The sequence below is a fragment of the Oratosquilla oratoria genome, chromosome 9 (genome assembly GCF_046742065.1).
Source record: "Oratosquilla oratoria isolate Oo_2021 chromosome 9, ASM4674206v1, whole genome shotgun sequence".
Classification (NCBI taxonomy): Eukaryota; Metazoa; Arthropoda; class Malacostraca; order Stomatopoda; family Squillidae; genus Oratosquilla; species Oratosquilla oratoria.
The window spans coordinates 57002153-57023529 of record NC_134785.1 but is presented as its reverse complement, the minus strand read 5'-3'; the positions used below and the strand labels follow the sequence as shown (position 1 = coordinate 57023529).

Here is a 21377-nt window from a genome sequence, read left to right as displayed (position 1 = left end):
AGTGGGAAACTTGGTGGCAGTATTCTTTTCCCCCGCCAGATTCTTGAACGCAGACGTTCATTTGGATTTTGGGTTTTTCCCAGCAGACGTGCAGATAAAAGCTTGGTTGGTGTTAATCTATTGTATTCAGCCCAAACCAACTGACGAAGTTCCGATGGCAGTATGAAGCTTACTTTCATACTTTTGTGGGACGGTATCTGCTCGTTCCTTGCTATTGCTTTTTGGTAAAAGCAATAACTGTCAGGTGTCTTGGGGCACAACTGATGTTGTGGGTTAGCATCAGACAATGAGCAGTGAAGAAATGATGCCCTAATGTCCCTTCTCATCTCATCCACTGTTCCTCCAACATGACATCTAATCGCAGCAGTATAGTACTTCTGTAGTTTACCAATTACAAAATCTGTCGATTTTCCTTTCCCTCCCATCACTTTCATTCTTCTAATTTTTCCTGTTTTTGTTTTGTTTTCTTTTACTACTTGATCTCTTACTCTTTGAAGTGCTGTGCCAAGTCTCTCTCCCACATGATTTATACACTCACCTTTTTCTACTTTAATTCCATTGTATGGTCCTTTTCCATCATTCATATTGCACACAGCATTATAGGCAGAACTGTCCCCATCAGATATAAATACACTATACCTTACATTATTGTCCAAACTCTTACTAAATAAATTCTCAGCTGCTTTAGCTTCCATACCTCCCGAAGTTACTTTATAGTTTTCCATACATACCTCTTCATGATTTTTCGCCTATTCATCATACTCTTCCTGACTCGCTTTTCCTCGTTTCAAACTGTTTTGTTTCTTTACACATAGTTCACAAAATTTGCTCACCACCTCGTAATCTAAAACACAAGCAGTTTCAGCGTCGATGACAGCACCAACAGCAAGCCTACTTGTGTGACCTCGTTTTTGCCAAGATCCATCAAACATCACTTTCATGTCATAAATTCCATGTTCATCACATACATGTTGTTTTGCTGCTTCAACACTTTTTCAATATTTCCTTTGCCTTTGCTTTTGTTTTATTAATTGCAACTGACTGAAAATTGACATAATTGCTATACAGAGGCTTCATACTCATGTTCTCAGTCAATTTGTGAAACCCAGCATAGCCTAAACCTACATTCATTGTATTATACACTAAGGCGTTCGTCACTGGAGTGTCTTTCACTTCTGAATCACCACACTTTTGGCCACACTCTGCACACACTAAGTCAATTTTATAATCCATGTATTTATTTATAAAACTGACTTTGTTTCCCATAGCACTTACAGCAAGCAACATGTGTGAAATACAGCTCTATAACTTTGTAGGAGTGTTGCCAACATCATAGAGATTCTTTTTAAACATTTTCCTAAAATTCGTTAATGTACCAGATTTTTTCGAATAATTGCCCCTGACGGTCCCTTAACCCCTTCCATACGGTGCCGCATACGTAGGCGTCATGAGAGCCCAACGGCATATACGGTGCCACACACGTAGGCGTCATGATTTAATTTTGTTTCCACCCTTGTTGCGTTATCTCGTATGTTGTACTGGTAGTAAGTAAATATTCTGTATGCTGTACTTGGGATTCTGTTGCTCCTCCCACCATCCTTGTTCCCACAACCCATTGTCTCTCGTCTCTCTCAGTACCTCTTTCTTTTAGGCTTGCTGCTGCAAGGCTTGTTGTGCCAGATGTCGAAGTGTTCCATGGAACACAAGCCTGGTTGGTCTTCACACCCAGGGCAGAAGTAGAGGGTTTCCCTACGTTTAGGGTAACAGATTCTGCATCTTTTCTTTGTTCTTGTCTCCCGCTTCACAAACCGATGGGTTTCTTCATATGAGCGGCGGCCCCCTGTCCTGAGTTCTTTTCTTCTGTGTGAAGAACGTTGCCAGAGCAGCTGCCCCCATATTATGTTCAAGCAAGATTTCTTTGGCGAGTGAAGTGATAAAGTCCAAGAGAGAAGTCTTTTCACCAGTGAAATTTTTGAAAGTAATATGGGCATTCAGCACCATCCTGAAGAGCATGTGTATTCCTATTTTCTTGAACCATGCCATACTATCGTCACTTCCTTCCATACAAGGTTGTGTATTTTCCTCCTTTTCTCTGGATGCACATTGAAAAAGCGTTGTGCTTTTTCATTTATCCACTGGCACAGTGTGGTCAATACCACTTCACTAAGAAACAATGTGAAGGCATCTAACAGTGTATTACAGTTATAGCCTTCCAATGCTTCATTTACGCCTTCATATAAGGCAGTGAGGGGGGCACCTCGTCGGGGCGGTTATCGCTGAATGGATCAGCGAGCAATTCCCATCCATCACTGATAACTTGTTCATCGTCACTTGACAAGTCATCAGTGAAATCACCCTCAAGGGTGTCTTCACTCTCCAAGTCACTAGATTGGGTTGGTACCCATTTAATATCACTTTGTTCGCTCATGTCTAACCAGGTTCAAGGTTCAATGGCTTCTGCTGTATTCGATACAAGGTCAGAGGGAGAGGGAGGGTGATAAAAGAAGGCGTGCAGGACAACAGGATATCCTTGTGCGTAAACGCACACACACGCACGTACACACACACACACACACACACACACACACACACACACACACACACACACACACACACTCGTGGGCGGGGAGTTGGGTCTCTCATGGGCGGGGGTGTAAGGTCATAGCATTACCCATAGATCGGACCTACGAGCTCTGAGCTCTCTTCCAGGAGGGAAATAGCTGTCGATCACGAGTCCAACACGTGATACAAAGACTAAGTAAACACACACACACACACACACACTCTATCTCTCTCATATTTTCATGATCAATGGAAAAGGTAAATAAAACAGTTTTTTTCTTTTTCTTTTTCAAAATTGGTGAGGGGTGGCGGTGGTGGTGGTGATGGTGGCGGTGGCGTGGTGATGGTGGCGGGGTGGTTGGGCGTGATAGCCCGACTTCTTCCTGGCCCCCATTGCCCAAGTACTTCTTGTAGTGGTGGGGTGGAGTCTCTTCCCTCAGCTTGATGGTAATTCATTTTAGCAATGCTATTCCCAAGCTATATAAAAAAAAGTGATACATTAGAATTGTCCTAACAAAAAAAGTGATATATACATTGTTTATTGTTTACACAGCATATTGTTTATTTTCAACTAGGTAATGAAGTAAATACTTACAGAGAAATGAAACTCCAGCTCCATATCTGGAAGAAGTCGAGCTTCCCTTTTCTCACCACGAGGTGTTACGTTCATATCGTGTCTTGTTGTTGTCATGACTAATATCAATTAGCAGCAAAAGGTGTAATTGCACATAAAAAACGAGATGTCATTGGTTAGGCTTTATCGAAGTTAGTGATTGGCTAAGCTCAATTGTTTCCGCTCTAGTATTTCCATAATCAATTATTTTTTACTACCGAAGACTGCACCCATCCTTATGGATATTATATCAATGGCTTCGTTATTAGTTGTAGTAACATACCAAACAAAAAAATCATGAAAAACAACAATATATATATATCGAGTTTTGAACGCTGAATAAATTGTCTACAAAGAAAATTTCAACTTGCCCTCTCTTTATCAGTCAATAATTCACAACTTTGTGAGTCAACATTCAAAGGTAAATGCATTTTTATTAGCAGAATTTTATGAGGATTCTCAGTATTATCAGATTTTCAATTGAACAATTAGCACCCTGATTATAAGCGGAAATGTATAAATTTTCCCTGAAACACATTCAAGTAAAAGGTGGTAACAGCAGATAAAAAATGAGATGTCATTGGTTAGGCTTTACCGAAATTAGTCATTGGCTAAGCTCAATTGTTTCCGCTCCAGTGTCATTATCCATAATTTTTCACTGCCGAAGACTGTACTCATCCTTATGGATATTATATCACTGGCTTCGTTATTAGTTGTAGTAACATAACAAACAAAAAAAATCTTGGAAAAACAATAATAAATATATTGTTTTGATCGCTGAGTAAATTGTCTACAAAGAAAATTTCAACTTGCCATCTCTTTATCAGTCAATAATTCACAACTTTGAGTCAACATTCAAAGGTAAATGCATTTTATATTAGCAAAATTTTATGAGGATTCTCACAGTATTATCAGGTTTTCAATTGAACAATTAGCACCCTGATTATAAGCGGAAACGTATGTTTTCCCCGAAACATATTCGTAATCACACGCCGGGCTCCCGTCCCGTATTGCTGGCCCGCGCACAGTTTGAATGGCCGGAGTGAAGTGGTTAAGGGCTTTCAGCACTTTTTTGTAGTACTTCTTCCTGTTTCTGGACATCAACACTAATGCAAGGAGAACTTGATTGATGTTATCACTGCAGACAAAAGCATGAACTGTAAATAACTGCGAAAATGGGTCCTTCACGACTTTAAACGTGCCGTCCAAGTACCATGTCTTTGAGTTTGACAGCAACTCAACCATCATGTCCTATGCAAATATCAAGTTTATCCCCAACTTTAATGTCCTTTTGCAAGAAACTGTCCTTCCCAAATTGCTGTCAATTTCAAAGTTGAAGGTGGTCGGTTTATCTGGTCAAAGTTTCTGGCAGTGTCTCTTTGCAGCTCTAACAAGATTCTCTGGTTTTGATAGGGCAGGCATAGGAACATCTGACTTCCTGCAACAGTACTTCATTCACCATTTCAGCTGCGGATGTGAATATTGTTTCTGTGGCCTTGTATTTCACTTTGCTCCGAATCTTTGTTGGTACCCCTATGCTGAGTTCTCCTGAGTGGATGTGGGGCTGGGAACCTCTTGTGAAGATGTTGCTTTTGTGCAGAACTGATGCTTTGCACCAGCTGGTCTTGTTCCTGACACTGCATGTCCACGTTTTGTTGCTGTTGGCTCACTGTGTATTCACTGTGTACGTATACCTTTTGGTATCCGCTAGCTTGTTTTTCTCTTTGTTGGAACTATCTGTGATTATTTTGTATGTCTTTGTTGTCTGTAAGCCATCATAGTCATCAGGGGCTTCATCTTGAATGGATGATTCTCTGACAGATGCAGGTACATCAAAACTGGAGAGGGTTGGGTCTTTGTGTGCATCACTATTTGCTCTCTGCTGGGCAGAAGATTTGTCCATGGCTTGGTGTTCCTCATCGTCGGGCTGGGGATATGTCGATGGATTGTGTGCAGAGTTGAGTACTCTCAGCTGTTGGCGCAGTGACTACTAGGTTGCATGAGAAGCACGTCCACTCGATGTCGTTTCCCTCAACCACAGATTTTGTATAAACTGGACGACTGATCCCAGTGTCACGTGTCCTGTGTTGCCATTGATTGCAGCCATCGCATAGCAATCCTTCCTGCCCCATCCTCACTGGTCTATGGCAGGCTATGCAGTTGATCTTGCTCCTGATCTGTCATCTTGATATTGCACTTGAGTCACTTGGATTGAAATGAACGTTTTTGGAAAACTGGTGTGGTTATATATAGGCTGCTCTGGGAAGAGGACCGTTAATTCAAAGGTGCCGCTAAATAGGCTGTACCGCTCTTTTTCACAGAATGCATTTGCGTGATTTAGGTCTGGGTGTCATCCATGGACGTTATACAGCAACAGACTAAAGAGCAAGTAATGCACTTGTATAATTCGTAAAACATAAAAAAGCTGTACAATTCGTAAAACGTCAAAAAGCTGTCCCTGGGCCTGTCTGTACAGCTTACGTAGTCGGCGTTTCAGTTTTTCTGAAAGAAGACTTAAATATGCTACAGCTTACGTAGTCGGCGTTTCAGTTTTTCTGAAAGAAGACTTAAATCTGCCTGTCCTTGAAGAAGATGAACGTGCTTGTAGAATGACAGATTTGCCCCCTTGCCATGGTGATTCAGCATCCCGTGCCATATTTCTACATCGTTGTTGGTTCTTACTGCTTCATTGAAGATGGACCAAGTTCTCGGTGTCCAAAATGAGCCCTTGATCCAAGTGTTCTGGATGAACTCTGCAAATTCTGCCAAGTTGGGTGTGATTGCCTTCCGTGAGAGACTGTGGAAAATTGCAGGAATGTGATCCATGGGCAGGTAGGTAAGGGGAAGGAATTGTCGCAACAGTTTGTGAGTGCAGTCGTCATTGCGATATGCAGACGAAAGTCCAAGTTCCTTTACTTTCTTCCACAGGCACTGGGTCCAGTGAAAGGCACATCCCATAACACGTACGTTATCCAGGACGAGGGATAGCCTCCCACACAGCGCGTTCGAAGTCGAGCACGACTTATTCCACTCGAACAGTTGCGCACATTAGCTTAAGGGCTTTCAGCACTTTTTTGTAGTATTTCTTCCTCTTTCTGGACATCAACACTAATGCAAGGGGAACTTGATTGATGTTATCATCACTGTGGACAAAAGCATGAACTGTAAATAACTGCGAAAATGGCTCCTTCACGACTTTAAACATGCCATCCAAGTACCATGTCTTTGAGTTTGACAGCAACTCATCCATCATGTCCAATGCAAATATCAAGTTTCTTTTATCCCCAACTTTAATGTCCTTTTGCAAGAAACTGTCCTTCCCGAAATTGCTGTCAATTTCAAAGTTAAAGGTGGTCGGTTCATACAGTCGAAGTTTCTGGCGGTGTCTTTGTAGCTCTAGCAAGATTCTCTGGTTTCGATAGGGCAGGCATAGGAACATCTGACTTCCTGCAACAGTACTTCATTCACAATTTCTACTGCAGATGTGAATATTGTTTCTGTGGCCTTGTATTTCACTTTGCTCCGAATCTTTGTTGGTACCCCTATGCGGAGTTCTCCTGTGTGGATGTGGGACTGGGAACCTCTTGTGAAGATGTTGCTTTTGTGCAGAACTGATGCTTTGCACCAGATGGTCTTGTTCCTGACACTGCATGTCCACGTTTTGTTGCTGTTGGCTCACAATGTCTTCACTGTGTACATATACCTTTTGGTATCCGCTAGCTTGTCATTCTTTGTTTGAACCATCTGCGATGATTTTGTATGTCTTTGTTGTCTGTAAGCCATCATAGTCATTAGGGGCTTCATCTTGAATGGATGATTCTCTGACAGATGCAGGTACATCGAAACTGGAGAGGGTTGGGTTTCTGTGTGCATCACTATTTGCTCTCTGCTGGGCAGAAGATTTGTCCATGGCTTGGTGTTCCTCATTGTCGGGCTGGGGATATGTCGATGGATTGTGTGCAGAGTTGAGTACTCTCAGCTGTTGGCGCAGTGACTACTAGGTTGCATGAGAAGCACGTCCACTCGATGTCGTTTCCCTCCACCACAGATTTTGTATAAACTGGACGACTGATCCCAGTGTCACATGTCCTGTGTTGCCATTGATTGCAGCCATCGCATAGCAATCCTTCCTGCCCCATCCTCACTGGTCTATGGCAGGCTATGCAGTTGATCTTGCTCCTGATCTGTCATCTTGATATTGCACTTGAGTCACTTGGATTGAAATGAACGTTTTTGGAAAACTGGTGTGGTTATATATAGGCTGCTCTGGGAAGAGGACCGTTAATTCAAAGGTGCCGCTAAATAGGCTGTACCGCTCTTTTTCACAGAATGCATTTGCGTGATTTAGGTCTGGGTGTCATCCATGGACGTTATACAGCAACAGACTAAAGAGCAAGTAATGCACTTGTATAATTCGTAAAACATAAAGCTGTATAATTCGTAAAACGTCAAAAAGCTGTCCCTGGGCCTGTCTGTACAGCTTACGTAGTCGGCGTTTGTTTGTTTTCTGAAAGAAGACTTAAATCTGCCTGTCCTTGAAGAAGATGAACGTGCTTGTAGAATGACAGATTTGCCCCCTTGCCATGGTGATTCAGCATCCCGTGCCATATTTCTACATCGTTGTTGGTTCTTACTGCTTCATTGAAGATGGACCAAGTTCTCGGTGTCCAAAATGAGCCCTTGATCCAAGTGTTCTGGATGAACTCTGCTGCAAATTCTGCCAAGTTGGGTGTGATTGCCTTCCGTGAGAGACTGTGGAAAATTGCAGGAATGTGATCCATGGGCAGGTAGGTAAGGGGAAGGAATTGTCGCAACAGTTTGAGAGTGTGGTCGTCATTGCGATATGCAGGCGAAAGTCCAAGTTCCTTTACTTTCCTCCACAGGCACTGGGTCCAGTGAAAGGCACATCCCATAACACGTACGTTATCCAGGACAAGAGGGATAGCCTCCCACACAGCGCGTTCGAAGTCAAGCACGACTTTCTCCACTTGAACAGTTGCGCACATTAGCTTAAGGGCTTTCAGCACTTTTTTGTAGTATTTCTTCCTCTTTCTGGACATCAACACTAATGCAAGGGGAACTTGATTGATGTTATCATCACTGCAGACGAAAGCATGGACTGTAAATAACTGCGAAAATGGGTCCTTCACGACTTTAAACGTGCCATCCAAGTACCATGTCTTTGAGTTTGACAGCAACTTATCCATCATGTCCGATGCAAATATCAAGTTTCTTTTATCCCCAACTTTAATGTCCTTTTGCAAGAAACTGTTCTAACCGAAATTGCTGTCAATTTCAAAGTTGAAGGTGGTCGGTTTATCTGGTCGAAGTTTCTGGCGGTGTCTCTTTGCAGCTCTAACAAGATTCTCTGGTTTCGATAGGGCAGTCATAGGAACATCTGACTTCCTGCAACAGTACTTCATTCACAATTTTAGCTGTGGATGTGAATATTGTTTCTGTGGCCTTGTATTTCACTTTGCTCCGAATCTTTGTTGGTACCCCTATGCAGAGTTCTCCTGTGTGGATGTGGGACTGGGAACCTCTTGTGAAGATGTTGCTTTTGTGCAGAACTGATGCTTTGCACCAGATGGTCTTGTTCCTGTCACTGTTTTTCCCTCCCATTTTTCCTTTACTTGTCTGTTTTGCATTCCTCAAACCAGCTCCCAACCTTTTCGATACATGATTTACACATTCTAGCTTCTCAACTTTGCACTCCTCTTCATATGGGCCTTTCTCATTATTTAGACTACTAACAGCCTTATAAGCTGTGCTGTCACTATCTGACACAAATGTTCTATACCTTAGATTTTCAGATCTTTGCCACATTTCTATTGCTGTTTTCTTCTCCATGCCACCTGAGGCACCTTCATAATTCACATTACAAACATTCTTGTGCTCAACTTTCCAAGTCTCATACTCTGCCTCCTTGTCCTTTCTCTCTTCCTCTTTCACATTTTTCATTTGGGTGGGCTTAATTTTACACACATCACACAGTTTTGAACAAACTTGAGAATCAATTGCATACCCAAGATCCACATCAATAACAGCCCCTACTCCAAAGTTAGATTTATGGCCCCTCTTGTGCCAGGACCCATCAAAAGTCACATCCACATTCATTTTTTCACCAACCAAACCACCCTCTTTCTTCAATTTATGTTCATAGACTTTATTTCTACACACTTAGAATTTTATCTGTATTATCTAGAGCAATCTTTGTAATATCTTTGTAATATAAATGTACGAAGATTCAGAAAAGAAATATGTTTATCTGCTCCATCATAACCTACTCCCAATAACATCATACAGTAAACAAGCATACAGGTTAGACGATAATATTTTTCACCTTTTTTCGTTTCAGGTTTTTTGCAAGTATTGTCAAATATATGTCCACATAAACATTTTACTGTATGATAAATATCTATCTGGTGGTGGATAAATTTTATGTTCGCCTCACTGCCACCACAAACCTTACACACAACATTCTTGACTAATTCTGTTATGTCGTCCTTAGAAGTAATAATATTTTCTCTTTTTACACTTTAGATTCACTGTATCAGTCTCTAAAACCAAACTTTTTCTTTTTTGTGCACTAGATGGCTCAGCAGATTTGGCCACATCCATAGGAACACACTCACTTTCAACACTCGCTTTCTTTAGCTTTCTCGCTATTTCAAGATTTTTATGTCTGCCGTATGTTTCTTCACTTTTGGCATTGTTATAAATTATTTCAATCACTGGAAGCTAAATATTCACATAAATAAGGCAAAATAAAGGGTGAAAGCACACAATAATTAACTTTGAAAGCACTCTGGACATATGACACATGACTGAAGGGCTCTGTTTGAGGCTAATCAGATCAGACAGGTAAAGAAAAACATGCCAGATAGCGCCAGACTGTTGAACTAAGTAATAACATAAAGTAACGAAAAATCGTAAGACGGCATAAAAAACAGAACAGTTATGCTATAATTAAATGTCCGTATGTAAACAAACCACGCCCAGGCCCTTTAAACGTTTAAAAAACATATTAAATGAAGAGATGCAATTTTCAAACTTTGCAGGAGGATTCCCAGACTATGGAAGGATTTTTCAGTGTTTAACACAATTTCATGGATTTTAAAAAATTTCGCTCAAAAACCAGTATGTCTTGCCTTTTAAAAGACTCAAACCTTAGGGTGCTGGTCTGAGAACTTCCAGACCCTCTTATGCCTTCTCATTTTTGTTTAGGAATGTCCCCTGTGGGGCAACAGGGAGAAGGATGCCTAGTCCCAATCCCCGTCCCTTTCTTCTCGCCTTTCTCTTACGATCCAAGTGGGAATACTTTGTGGCAGTATTATTTTCCCCCATCACAGAAAAAGAATACTCAGATTGTACAGGACAGCAACAAGGGGTTGGGGGACAGCATAACAGTCATAGTATAAAAGTGTCATTTCTCTATGAACAGAGTTTTCCTCTATCATAGACAAAATGATGTGTGGCTCTGGTCTGTAGGGGCGCCCCATATAGACCCTAAAGTATCGACTGCATGCTACTTTGCCACAATAACAAGCAAAGAATAAAATATTTTTACTTTCAAAGGAGTTATTTTGTTTAATCATGTTATCTATAATCATGATAATCTGAACGAACAACCTTGTTTCAGCAGCTTATGTCTATTATCATGAAACCAAGAAGAAAATTAAGTCTGGTCTCTAAACCTTTACTAGTCTAGACTTGTGGACATGGTCCACAACATGGAATACTGACCATATTATCAATAGTTATTTCATATATTTGCTCTCATACCCAGAACCGGCTATGTAATAGGCATAGCATAGCCTGTCCAACATCTTAAAATTCATACCAGAATGATGTATTATTTGTCAACAACACCCTCTACAACTAAGTACTGATGAGGCCTTGTATTTCTGGTGTGAAGTTGGGGGTTGTGATTTTCTGTTGCCTCCAGGGATGTATCTCTTGTCTGCGTTTTGTATGATTGTATTCAAAGTGTGCACAGCATTGTTTATGTTTGGTTGGTGTACTGTTAAAAGTGATTCAAAATGTTGTTCTGTCTTTTCAGTAAAAGCTTCCCCGTTAGCTCTCGTGTAATTGGTGTATGTGTGTCTGTGGCCAACTGGGGTGCATTTTGTTTTGGTGATGATTGGAAGGTGGTCAGAACCAAGGGTTCCGACCACTCTCCATGATGTTGTTGGGGTTAGGCAGGGGGAGCAAAAGGTGATATCAGGAGAGGAGGGAGTGTAGAGGGCTTGGTGTGGGATATGTATGATTATGTGTGTTGTTCATGATAGTCAATGAGTCAAGCCGAGTCTGTATTTCAAGCCCTCTGTCTGTGTCAGGGTTGTCGACATACCAGGCCGACGACTTGGCGTTGAAGTCACCACCCATGATCGGGTTGGGGATTGAGGCTAGTAGGCTAAATTGAGACCTGAAGGTGTTTGGAACTGTAGGAGATGATTGGGGGGGAATGTACATGTTAACTATTGTCAGTGTTGATTTGTTGCCTGTACGGATTCAAATGGATTGGATTTCTGTAGTGTTATCTGTGGTAGGGAGGAGAATTTTGGTTGTGGCGCTTGTCCACAAAACAGATGGACTGGTGGATGAGGGTGACGAGTCCACAGCCATTGCCGTCGGTCCGGTCTTGTCTGATGGTTTGAGTGATCTACTGCTCTGCCAGTCTTGCTGTCCCTCCTCACAAGGGCCAGTTGGTCTGTTATTGTGTTAGATGACAACCTACTGGTGGTGTAGCCTGGCACTGGGGACTCGTCTGGCACCTTCCGTAGAAACCTGTCCAGTTCATGCTTGAAGCTGTCCACTGAGCATTTAGTTCTCTCGCTTCTTTGGAGGCTGTTGAATATTTTTGGACCCTCGTGACCTAGGCTGGATGCCAGTAAGGTCTTGAGCCTCTGTGGGGCTCTTGGTGGGAGAGTTTGTATCTCGCACTTGCTTCCGTGCCTTACGCTGTGATGTGGCTTGATTGTTGAGGGCATGGGGTCAGGAACAAGGCCTTCTAGGATTTTCCATGTATAGATGGCCCTATGCCTTTCCTCCTTTGTTGGGAGTAGAGACCCAATGCTTCCAGGCGATCCCAGTAGTGGAGATCCTTCATCCCTCTTATGTGCATGGTGTAATTCCTTTGGACAGCCTCAAACTTCTGGATGTCTCCTCGATTATGTGGTGACCAGAGTTGGCTACAGTAGTCCAGGATCTAAAGTGCCTTCCAAAGGGTAAGCATTACTTGTACCTCTTGAGGAGAAAGTCCTTAGTACCCAGCCGGCCATCCCCCGTGCTCTTTTAATGGTGTGCATGATGTGGTGCTGGGAAGTGGCATCGTTACCTAGATGAATGCCCAGACATTGTACATGGGCTTTGGGTGTGATTTTCGTTCCCCTTTCTGTGTACAGTTCAGTGTTGTCTTTTATACCTTGGTGCCGTATCTCGAGACCTCGAGTTTCTCTTCATTGAACTGCATATTGCAATCATTAGCCGAAGCATAAACTGTGTCAAGGTCGTTTTGTAGGTGGTGTACATCTTCACTTTCCAGCACTGCAAGGCTGAAATGGGTATCATCGGCAAAAGAGAGGAGGGTTGAGTCCACTCTATTTGTCGTTCATATGAATTAGGAATAGGAGGGGGCCAGGGACAGAGCCTTGTACACCACGTACCGGTAGTCGTCGACTTACGACTAATCGACTTTACGACCATCTGGTCGGCAGGCACCACTCTTACCAAACGAAAGGAAGGGATAGTGTATATATTTTTGTTCAACATAATTTTATCACAAGCCATTCCAAGGCTCCATACACCTAATCTGAAAACTGTTACGTGTTGTCTTGTCAATTTGAAACAGTCTTTTTATCATCCCTTGGTAAGATTTTTTTTTTTATGAAACTCCTCCCTATGTACATCATGATTAGATCTGACACATATGTCTCTCTTCCAGTGTGATCAGATTCGTTTTGTTCAGTCCTTCTTCAAAAGATCAATTTCTCGTACAGGGAATCAGCATAGTTTTCCTCAGTATCACTTCCAGTTCATGTATGTAGATGTATGGGATAGGGGGTGGGCGGCTGTTCAGAGTAGTCAAACGGTTTAACTCGAGTAATAGATCTTGTGTTTGGGTAGGAAAGAAATTTTGATAGCTAAATGAAAGTAGGTTGTGTAATGTCACCATGGTTGCTAAACACGTACAGATAGTCGTCAACTTATGACCAGTTTGTCCGATTTATCATTCACTTAAAAAGATGAACAAGCTCCATTGGCACGGTGTAGTACCACTCACAAAAACAAACGTTTCCCGCTACTGATTACGACCCCGCACATACGTGGTGCACCGAATCACTTTGTCAGGATCGATGGATGCCAGGTAAGGGCTGTCCAGAGGGTAAACACTGGAAGACTGTGTGGTTTATCTGCAGGAAAGAGTAGAGTTTTACTTGATCTCTTTTGCAAGGTGTGTCCTACAGGACCGCAGCTTGACTGTAGCGATTTGCCAAGTGTTTGGCGCCGAGTGGGGAGTGACTCCTGGCTCCAGGTGAGAAAAGAGACCAATGTTGAGCTTAGTGCCCATGTGCCGGGCAGCTGGGAGGAGGTCCCAAGGAGATGATTGCGGCTTCATGATTGGTGGGAGACATGGCTACTGGAAGTGATGTTCCTTGGGTTCCGAGGCAATCAGTGCTTTTGACTGGTTCCGTTGGGCCTTACACACCAGGGAGACGGCCAAGCCATCTAGCATTGTGTACTGGTTGGCAGCTGTTGTTATTCCTCTGACGCATAACTTATGGTCACTACTTTCGGGTATGCAGCCTAGCTCGTTCCGGCTGAGCTCACGTTGTGCGCGTTGATTGGCTGAGAGTGGGCTGCTGTGAACCGTAGTGCATTGAGTAAAGGATAACTCCCTAACATGTCCCGATTAAAGTCTAGGCTGGAAATGAGGTCGTTTAGATCCTCAAAAAGAAATCGGTATTACCCATACACTTGGAAGAAAGACCGACTTGCGACCGAATCAACTTACAACTGGTCAGTCAAAATCTAACCCAGTCGTAAGTTGACGACTACCTTACCTTGGTTTCACTGGACTTCATGCTGTCGACTGTGACTTTGGGTATGGTCTGTCAGGAAGTTGTGAAGCCATACTCCTAGTTTTCCTGAGATTTCAATGTCCCTTGCCTTGTGGAGTAGGACTCTGGTCTACCTTGTCAAAGGCTTTTGCGAAGTCTAGAAATACTGCATCTACATTTTTCCCTTCTGACAGATTCTGTAGCAGCCAGACGTAGTGTGCCAGTAGGTTTGAGAGGCAGGACTGACCTTCTCTGAAACCATGCTGGTTCTCTTTTGAGGTTAATCTCTTTGAGGTATGTAAGCAGTTTGTCCCTTACGCATTTCTCAATTACTTTGATGATGTGGGACAAGAGGGCAACAGGTCGATAGTTCTTTGGTAAGGTCAGGTCTCCTCCTTTATATACTCGTATTAGGCTAATTATGGCTTGTTTTAGTAACACAGGGATCTTGCCTTTGTCTAGGGAGGATAGCCACAACATATGGATTGGGATTGCTAAGACCTCGCTACATTTTAGGAGTAGGATCGCAGGAATGCCGTCTGGTCCAGCAGCTGAGTTAATCCTTAGATCCTTTATCGCCTTTTTGACGTCCTCTACCGTCACTTGACGGTCGGTAAGTTGGTTTTGGTTTGTGGTCTCTTGATTGAAAATTGTTGTGGGGTCGAGGATTTGTCCGTTTCTTTGGTATGCTAAACACACTGTTGTACTGGTGTGGCAGCATCTGGCAGGTTTCTTGTGGGTCGTCTGTTGTTGTTCTTTGGTCAGTTACAAGGGGTCCAATCTGTGACTTGGTTTTCAAGAATTTTTTGCAGTAGCTGTAGTAGAATTTTGGATTGTGCTTTATATTTTCTACAGCTTGGTTTTCCTTAATTCTCCTTCTGATCTTGTGCGAGTGCTCAATTTTTTGTTCTATGTCCTATATTTTTTAGATGATTGAGAGCTTTTGGGCCTCGTTGCTACTTTTACAGAGTTTATTGTTAAGGTTGGCACATTTTCTCATGGGGATATTTTTATCACGTGGGATGGAGTACTTGTGATCCTTTCCCCTATTTTACCATGGCACATAGGTAGTACACATCTCGGCAATGTCCTCAACAGTGTTAAATTTTGAGTTGGGATTGGGTACCTGTAGTACCAGATTCCAATCTATCTCCCTAAGCTCCCACTGTATCTGTTCCCAGTCTACCTTTTCACTGAAAAAGTTGAAGCTGGCAAAGGGGGTCATATCTGGTGGAGTTGGGCATTCCTGTGGTGTCCTACACTGTAAGTTGTATTAACAAGAATTATGTTGTGGTCAGAAAATATTTTTTCCATCCTATAGTTGCTGAAGGTCCTCATTGTTGGTGAAGAAGAGGTTGAGAATGTTCTGTCCAGTTGGCTCCATTATATGTTGGTTTAGGAACACTTTGTCAGCAGTTTCTAGAAGGAATTTGGCTTGGGCTTGGTCTTCTAGAGTGCCCCCACATGACCTGCCATCAGGCCAACCTATAAAAGGGAAGTTGAAGTCACCACACATTATGATATGTCATGGGGAGCGAGGTAGTCTCCAGCACTTCATTCAATGTGTTTGTATCATTAGAGAAGCTTTCTAGGCTACACTGGGGTGGGTGGTAACAGTTCACTATGATTAGGTTTGTTTTTATGTGTAGGACGAGTTCTATTACCCCGTTTGAGTGGGATTTCTATTTGAGCAGTAGTAGCAAAGATGAGGTGATGATTGTTGCGCACATGAATGTCACTGTAGAAAGTCCTGGCCAATAAAATTGATGGCAAGTGTAAAACACAGATCTTCGGTCAGAACTGTCTACTGTGCCAATAATACCAACAGCTTCAGATATCCTCACAGATATTTGACGGTCTTGCATCACTAACTTTGGCATTTCCTCAATGTTTTCCTCCTTGCATACACTTTTCAGTGCTCCAGATCTGGGTTCCTCAACCTGTTCATTTCCTTCAGAAAATCGTTAAACCACCGATAGAAACTTGCTTGGCTCATCTGTTCATCCCCATAGGCCTCCTTTAACATTCCATAAGCTTCTTGTTCAGTTTTCGTAAGTTTAACAAAATTTGATGGCATAATGTTGCTCCATGTTTCCCTGCATCTTGACAAGTGTTCACAGATTGGCAAACCGAATCAGACTGGTTCCAGCACATTCACTGCCACACTCAGACCTACAAATATAGAAAGTTGGCAGTTCGTCATTTTATAGAACATATGTATGTGTACTTCATCATGAAGTAGTATTTTGATCAAATAATTTTTAATGTGTCGCTCGACATTTTCTCGTTATTTATTGAACATCTCTTGCATTTCCTCAATGTTTTCCTCCTTGCATACACTTTTCAATGCTCCAGATCTGGGTTCATCCTCAACCTGTTCATTTCCTTCAGAAAATCTGTTAAACCACCGATAGAAACTTGCTTGGCTCATCTGTTCATCCCCATAGGCCTCCTTTAACATTCCATAAGCTTCTTGTTTGGTTTTCGTTAGTTTAACACAAAATTTGATGGCATAATGTTGCTCCATGTTTCCCTGCATCTTGACAAGTGTTCAGATTGGCAAACCGAATCAGACTGGTTCCAGCACATTCACTGCTTCACTCAGACCTACAAATATAGAAAGTTGCCAGTTCTTCATTTTATAGAATATATGTATGTGTACTTCATCATAAAGTAGTATTTTGATCAAATCATTTTTAATGTCTCGCCTGACATTTTCTCGTTATTTATTGAACATAACTTGCATTTCCTCAATGTTTTCCTCCTTGCGTACACTTTTCAGTGCTCCAGATGTGGGTTCATCCTCAACCTGTTTATTTCCTTCAGAAAATCTGTTAAACCACCGATAGAAACTTGCTTGGCTTATCTATTCATCCCCATAGGCCTCCTTTAACATTCCATAAGCTTCTTGTTTGGTTTTCGTAAGTTTAACACAAAATTTGATGGCATAATGTTGCTCCATGTTTCCCTGCATCTTGACAAATGTTTACAGATCGGCAAACCGAATCAGACTGGTTCCAGCACATTCACTGCTTCACTCAGACCTACAAATATAGAAAGTTGCCAGTTCATCATTTTATAGAATATACGTATTTGTACTTCACCGTGACGTAGTATTTTTATCAAATTATATTTAATGTCTCGCCTGACATTTTTGTTACTTATTGAACATACATTGTACAATGAACATTTGAATGTTTAATTAAACATACCATGTAACAAACTTGATGAAAATAGCATAAGGAAAATCAATAACACCATAAAAGAACGACTACATACCTTTTACCACTCTTCAAAGTCATTATCAATTGAAGACATCCTCAAGATGTCTGCTGCTGTTTCTGATGATGCTGAGGATCCAGACGTTGAAGGTTGTGGCACTGGCTCAGCAGACTGTACCGAAGGCTCCTTCTTCAAGAACATGGTGATGGGGAGCTGTGAATGTTCTCTTTTCATCTTCAGAATCTCCATATAAGGAGATATGCTGTCTTCAAGTTTGTTTTTGGCAATGATTGATCTCTAGAGAGGGATCATAATGGGAAATCGGCAATTCAAGATGTTTCCAGGCCCTCGGAATTTCTCCCAATTTCTCCAAAGTCCATGCTTGTGGTAATGGTTTTCCTCTTCTGCCTGATCCTCTTCCACTTCCTCTTCATTCAACAAATCTATCTCCTCATTAGTCAATTCTTCTCTCCCCCAGTAACTCTTCGTAAATTTCTTCGGTCAATTTATATAATGACACAGCAGCACAAGTTGATATATGTCCCATGTGTTCCTAGTGATAAATGTGGTGATATGTGCGATGGTGTACTTCATTTCCGTCGCAAGTGCGTAGTTATTTAGATATAAAATATGAAAGATATGGAACTTGGGTTACCTCTGTTACCAGAACGATCTGAGGGGGAAGTGTGGGAAAACGGGGTTTTTGGGTGGGGGGGAGCAATAAATGGAGTATTGGGGGTTTGCATGACCACTGAGTAATGGCAGGAATGTGATAGAAATAGAAATAAATCACCCATGTTGGCGGGAGTGTCCCGTGTTTTGGGTGTTATACATGGCAGCCATTTTGTTTTACAAGCCGCAGCGAGGAATCACTAAATTTAGCGAAGGCTACTCAGGTCAGGCCACCTTGTGTTTACAATCGGCAGCGAGGAATCGCTAATTTTGGCGAAGGGTACTCATGTTTGTAGTTTGTGGTTTACAAGCTGCAGCGACGAATCGCTAAGTCCTGTGCTATGATGTGTATTTGTATGCATAGGCTGACCTGTCATCGTAATGAATTTGAATGCTACAATAGGAAATAGATAGTGAGCCTCATAAAGAAAGTGCGTACATAACTGTTCCGCCATTTCATAACACCGGAAAGAAAATATAAAGTCTATATAATGAGAACGTAGTATTATATTGATTGTTTATATACTGAAAACATACTTTGTACGTAGCCACAGACAAGGGTAACCCTATTTCAATATCATTCATCCAAAGAAGTACACCAGCGTTCATTTCACAACATTTATGACAAGGAACACATGAGACATATATGAAGTTGTATAATTCTATGCAGCCTCAAAAATGAGCAATGAAACATATCAGTAGACCTATTCAGAACCCTACAATAATAGCATTATGATTACATTAGGGTGATGTACATGACTGTTGCTGCATTTGATAAGACCGGAAAGAAAATATAAAGTCTATATAATGAGAGCGTAGTATGATATTGATTGTTGATATACTGAAAACATACTTTGTACGTAGCCACAGACGAAGGTAACCCAATTTCAATATCTTTGATAATTACTAAAAATAAAAGTGCGCACTTGCGCATCCAAAGAAGTACACCAGTGTTAATATCACAACATTTATGACTGGGAACACATGAGACATATATGAAGTTTAAAAATTCTATGCAGCCTCGGAAAGTAGCAATGAAACATAGCAGTAGACCTAATCCAAACCCTACAATAATAGCATTATGATTACCTTATGCTGATGAAGTAGATGCTTCTGGTGGAGAAGTTGATTGTTCGGGTGAGGAGGTGGATGAAGTATCAGGAACACCTGACGGGGGCTTCGTGTTGGACTGTGGCTCATACACTCGTGCCGCCTCAATGAAAAATTTATGAAGCACTTCTTCTTCCTCGTAGTTGTGCAGGAAGATGTATCTAGCTATATATTGTTTGTAATATTTATCCCTCAGGCCAGGGCGCTTAGACCACTGTTTCAAGTCAAGCCAAAGTCTTTCTATATTTTGTGTGTGGACTTTGGGATTATTAGGATCCACAAAGTGTTTTTTATGGTTTATCACAAAGTGGCTGTACCCATGGTCGCACAGTTGGCTGTACGCCCGCCACGAGTCACTATAAACAACTGTGCCTGGTTTAATAAATTGTTTGATAATCGGCACGAGCGTACGAGCACTCCTATCTTTGTTCAGGAGAGGCTCCAGAAAGCACTTTTTGGTGAGTCTTTCAATTCCACCAAAAACCCACAGTTGTTTGGCGAGCCTTCCCCTATTGTATTTTCTCTTGATGAAAAGAGTTTCGTCGATCTCGACCTCAATGCCCTCCCCCCCAATAGGCTCCTGATTTTCGAGCCAACGCTCGGTGACTTCGGAGCAGAAGCTCCGCCAGTCCACACTAGTGGTTGGCGCGAACTTCAAATTTTTTATCACCGTTTTATGGTTCCACTCTTTCTGAAGCCAATGGTTCACAAATGAGATTACCTGCGAGGGTTTTAAGTGAGTTCCCTCTAAAAATGTACCTTTATAGTCAGACCGGGTAAATGAACAGGTTCTCCACCTCTTTGTTTTGGCAATCTTTTCCCTCCTAGCGCAATACCAAGAGTGGGTGGTTGCCCTATAATGACAGGGAAGATCGCAGTTTGGACACTGTACGTCGTTCGGCAAAACACCGTGAGACTTGAAAAATGCTGTTGCGGCAGCGTCGTCGTTCAGATACACGGCGATCGTTTCAAAGTACGAATTACGACACCCACTGCACAGCGAAGCCATTGTTAGACTGTCAGGTCAATGTATCATGCGTGGGTCAAGTGAGGTCGAAAACAATTGAAGTGCGTATCGCGTACAGGCCAAACATACACTTGCGTTGATGTATGTTAATATTTTGTGAATACGCAGCGTAACCTATCGTAACCTAACGTAACCTAACGTAACCCAAGCTCGCCCACCACAAGGACACAATTGTACGTAGGAATATATGAGTAACGTGCGGACAATTAGCAGAGAATCAGCCTGTGTGAAGTGAGCGTAATACAAATGAGTTGACACAAGCGTATAACGTACGCTCGCATCGATGTATGTGTATATGTTGTTCATACCTAACCTTACCTAATTGACCTAACGTAACCAAACCTAACCTAACATAACATACCCTAACCTAACGTAACAACACCAAGCCTAACCACTAAAGTTGGGAATATCGGAGATGAGGAGGGTGTGAGGTGAGCGTAAAACAGCTGAGGTGACACACGCGTATAACGTACGCTCACATTGATGTATGTGTATATCTTGTTCATACATAACCTTAGGTAATTTACCCAATGTGACCTAACCTAACCTAACTGACCTAAACTAACGTAACCAAACCCAGCCAAACCACTAAGGTTGGGAATATATTAGCAGGGAATCGGCTCTCAAAACAAGGTGGGAAGTTAGCATATAACCAATGAGGTGACACAAGCGTAAAACGTACGCTCGCGTTCATGTATGTGTATATCTTGTGCATACATTTTAATTAACCTAACGTAACCTAATCTAAGGTAACTTACGTAACGTAATGTAACGTTAAAAAACCTAGCCTATTCAACTAAAGTTGGGAATATAGAACCTGAGGGAACGATACTCTCCCCAAAGGGGTCCGAAGTAGCGGAAAAAATAAGGTGGAGCAACGATAGCCAAGCATTTGAGCCAAGACCTACACTGGCGTTTATGTATGTTAATGTTGTTAATATGTAACCTAACCTAACCTAACCTTCCTAACGTAACCTACCTAACCTAACCTACCTAACCTAACCTAACGTAACCTAACCTAACCAATCTTACGTAACCTAATGTAACGTTAAAAATACTCTCATAATAACGCTCGAATGTAGCGAAAAAGAAATTAATGTGGGAACGC

General features: G+C 41.9%; 3 protein-coding genes across 3 annotated transcripts in view; all 3 read right to left on the bottom strand.

Annotated features, from left to right (window-relative positions):
* LOC143027941 (uncharacterized) overlaps positions 1 to 18299 on the bottom strand; it is a 63830-nt gene extending 45531 nt beyond the window's left edge. Inside the window, exon 1 of the mRNA XM_076189585.1 lies at positions 17518 to 18299. The gene's annotated coding sequence lies outside the window, so the exon portion shown is untranslated. The remainder of the gene's footprint in view (positions 1 to 17517) is intronic.
* LOC143028077 (uncharacterized) lies at positions 7657 to 8385 on the bottom strand. Its single transcript, XM_076189717.1, has one exon. It carries the CDS (start codon positions 8383 to 8385, stop codon positions 7657 to 7659), a length of 729 nt encoding a protein of 242 aa, XP_076045832.1.
* Positions 18300 to 18871: 572 nt separating the features above from the next.
* LOC143027939 (uncharacterized) lies at positions 18872 to 20417 on the bottom strand. The gene has a single exon (XM_076189584.1). The coding sequence runs from the start codon at positions 20249 to 20251 to the stop codon at positions 19223 to 19225; it is 1029 nt and encodes a 342-aa protein (XP_076045699.1). The 5' UTR covers positions 20252 to 20417; the 3' UTR covers positions 18872 to 19222.
* Between the last annotated feature and the right edge of the window lie 960 nt (positions 20418 to 21377).

Excerpts from the sequence above, each read along its gene's own strand:
- LOC143027939 (XM_076189584.1), bottom strand. The coding sequence starts at position 20,251 with ATGGCTTCGCTGTGCAGTGGGTGTCGTAATTCGTACTTTGAAACGATC.
- LOC143028077 (XM_076189717.1), bottom strand. The coding sequence starts at position 8,385 with ATGATGGATAAGTTGCTGTCAAACTCAAAGACATGGTACTTGGATGGC.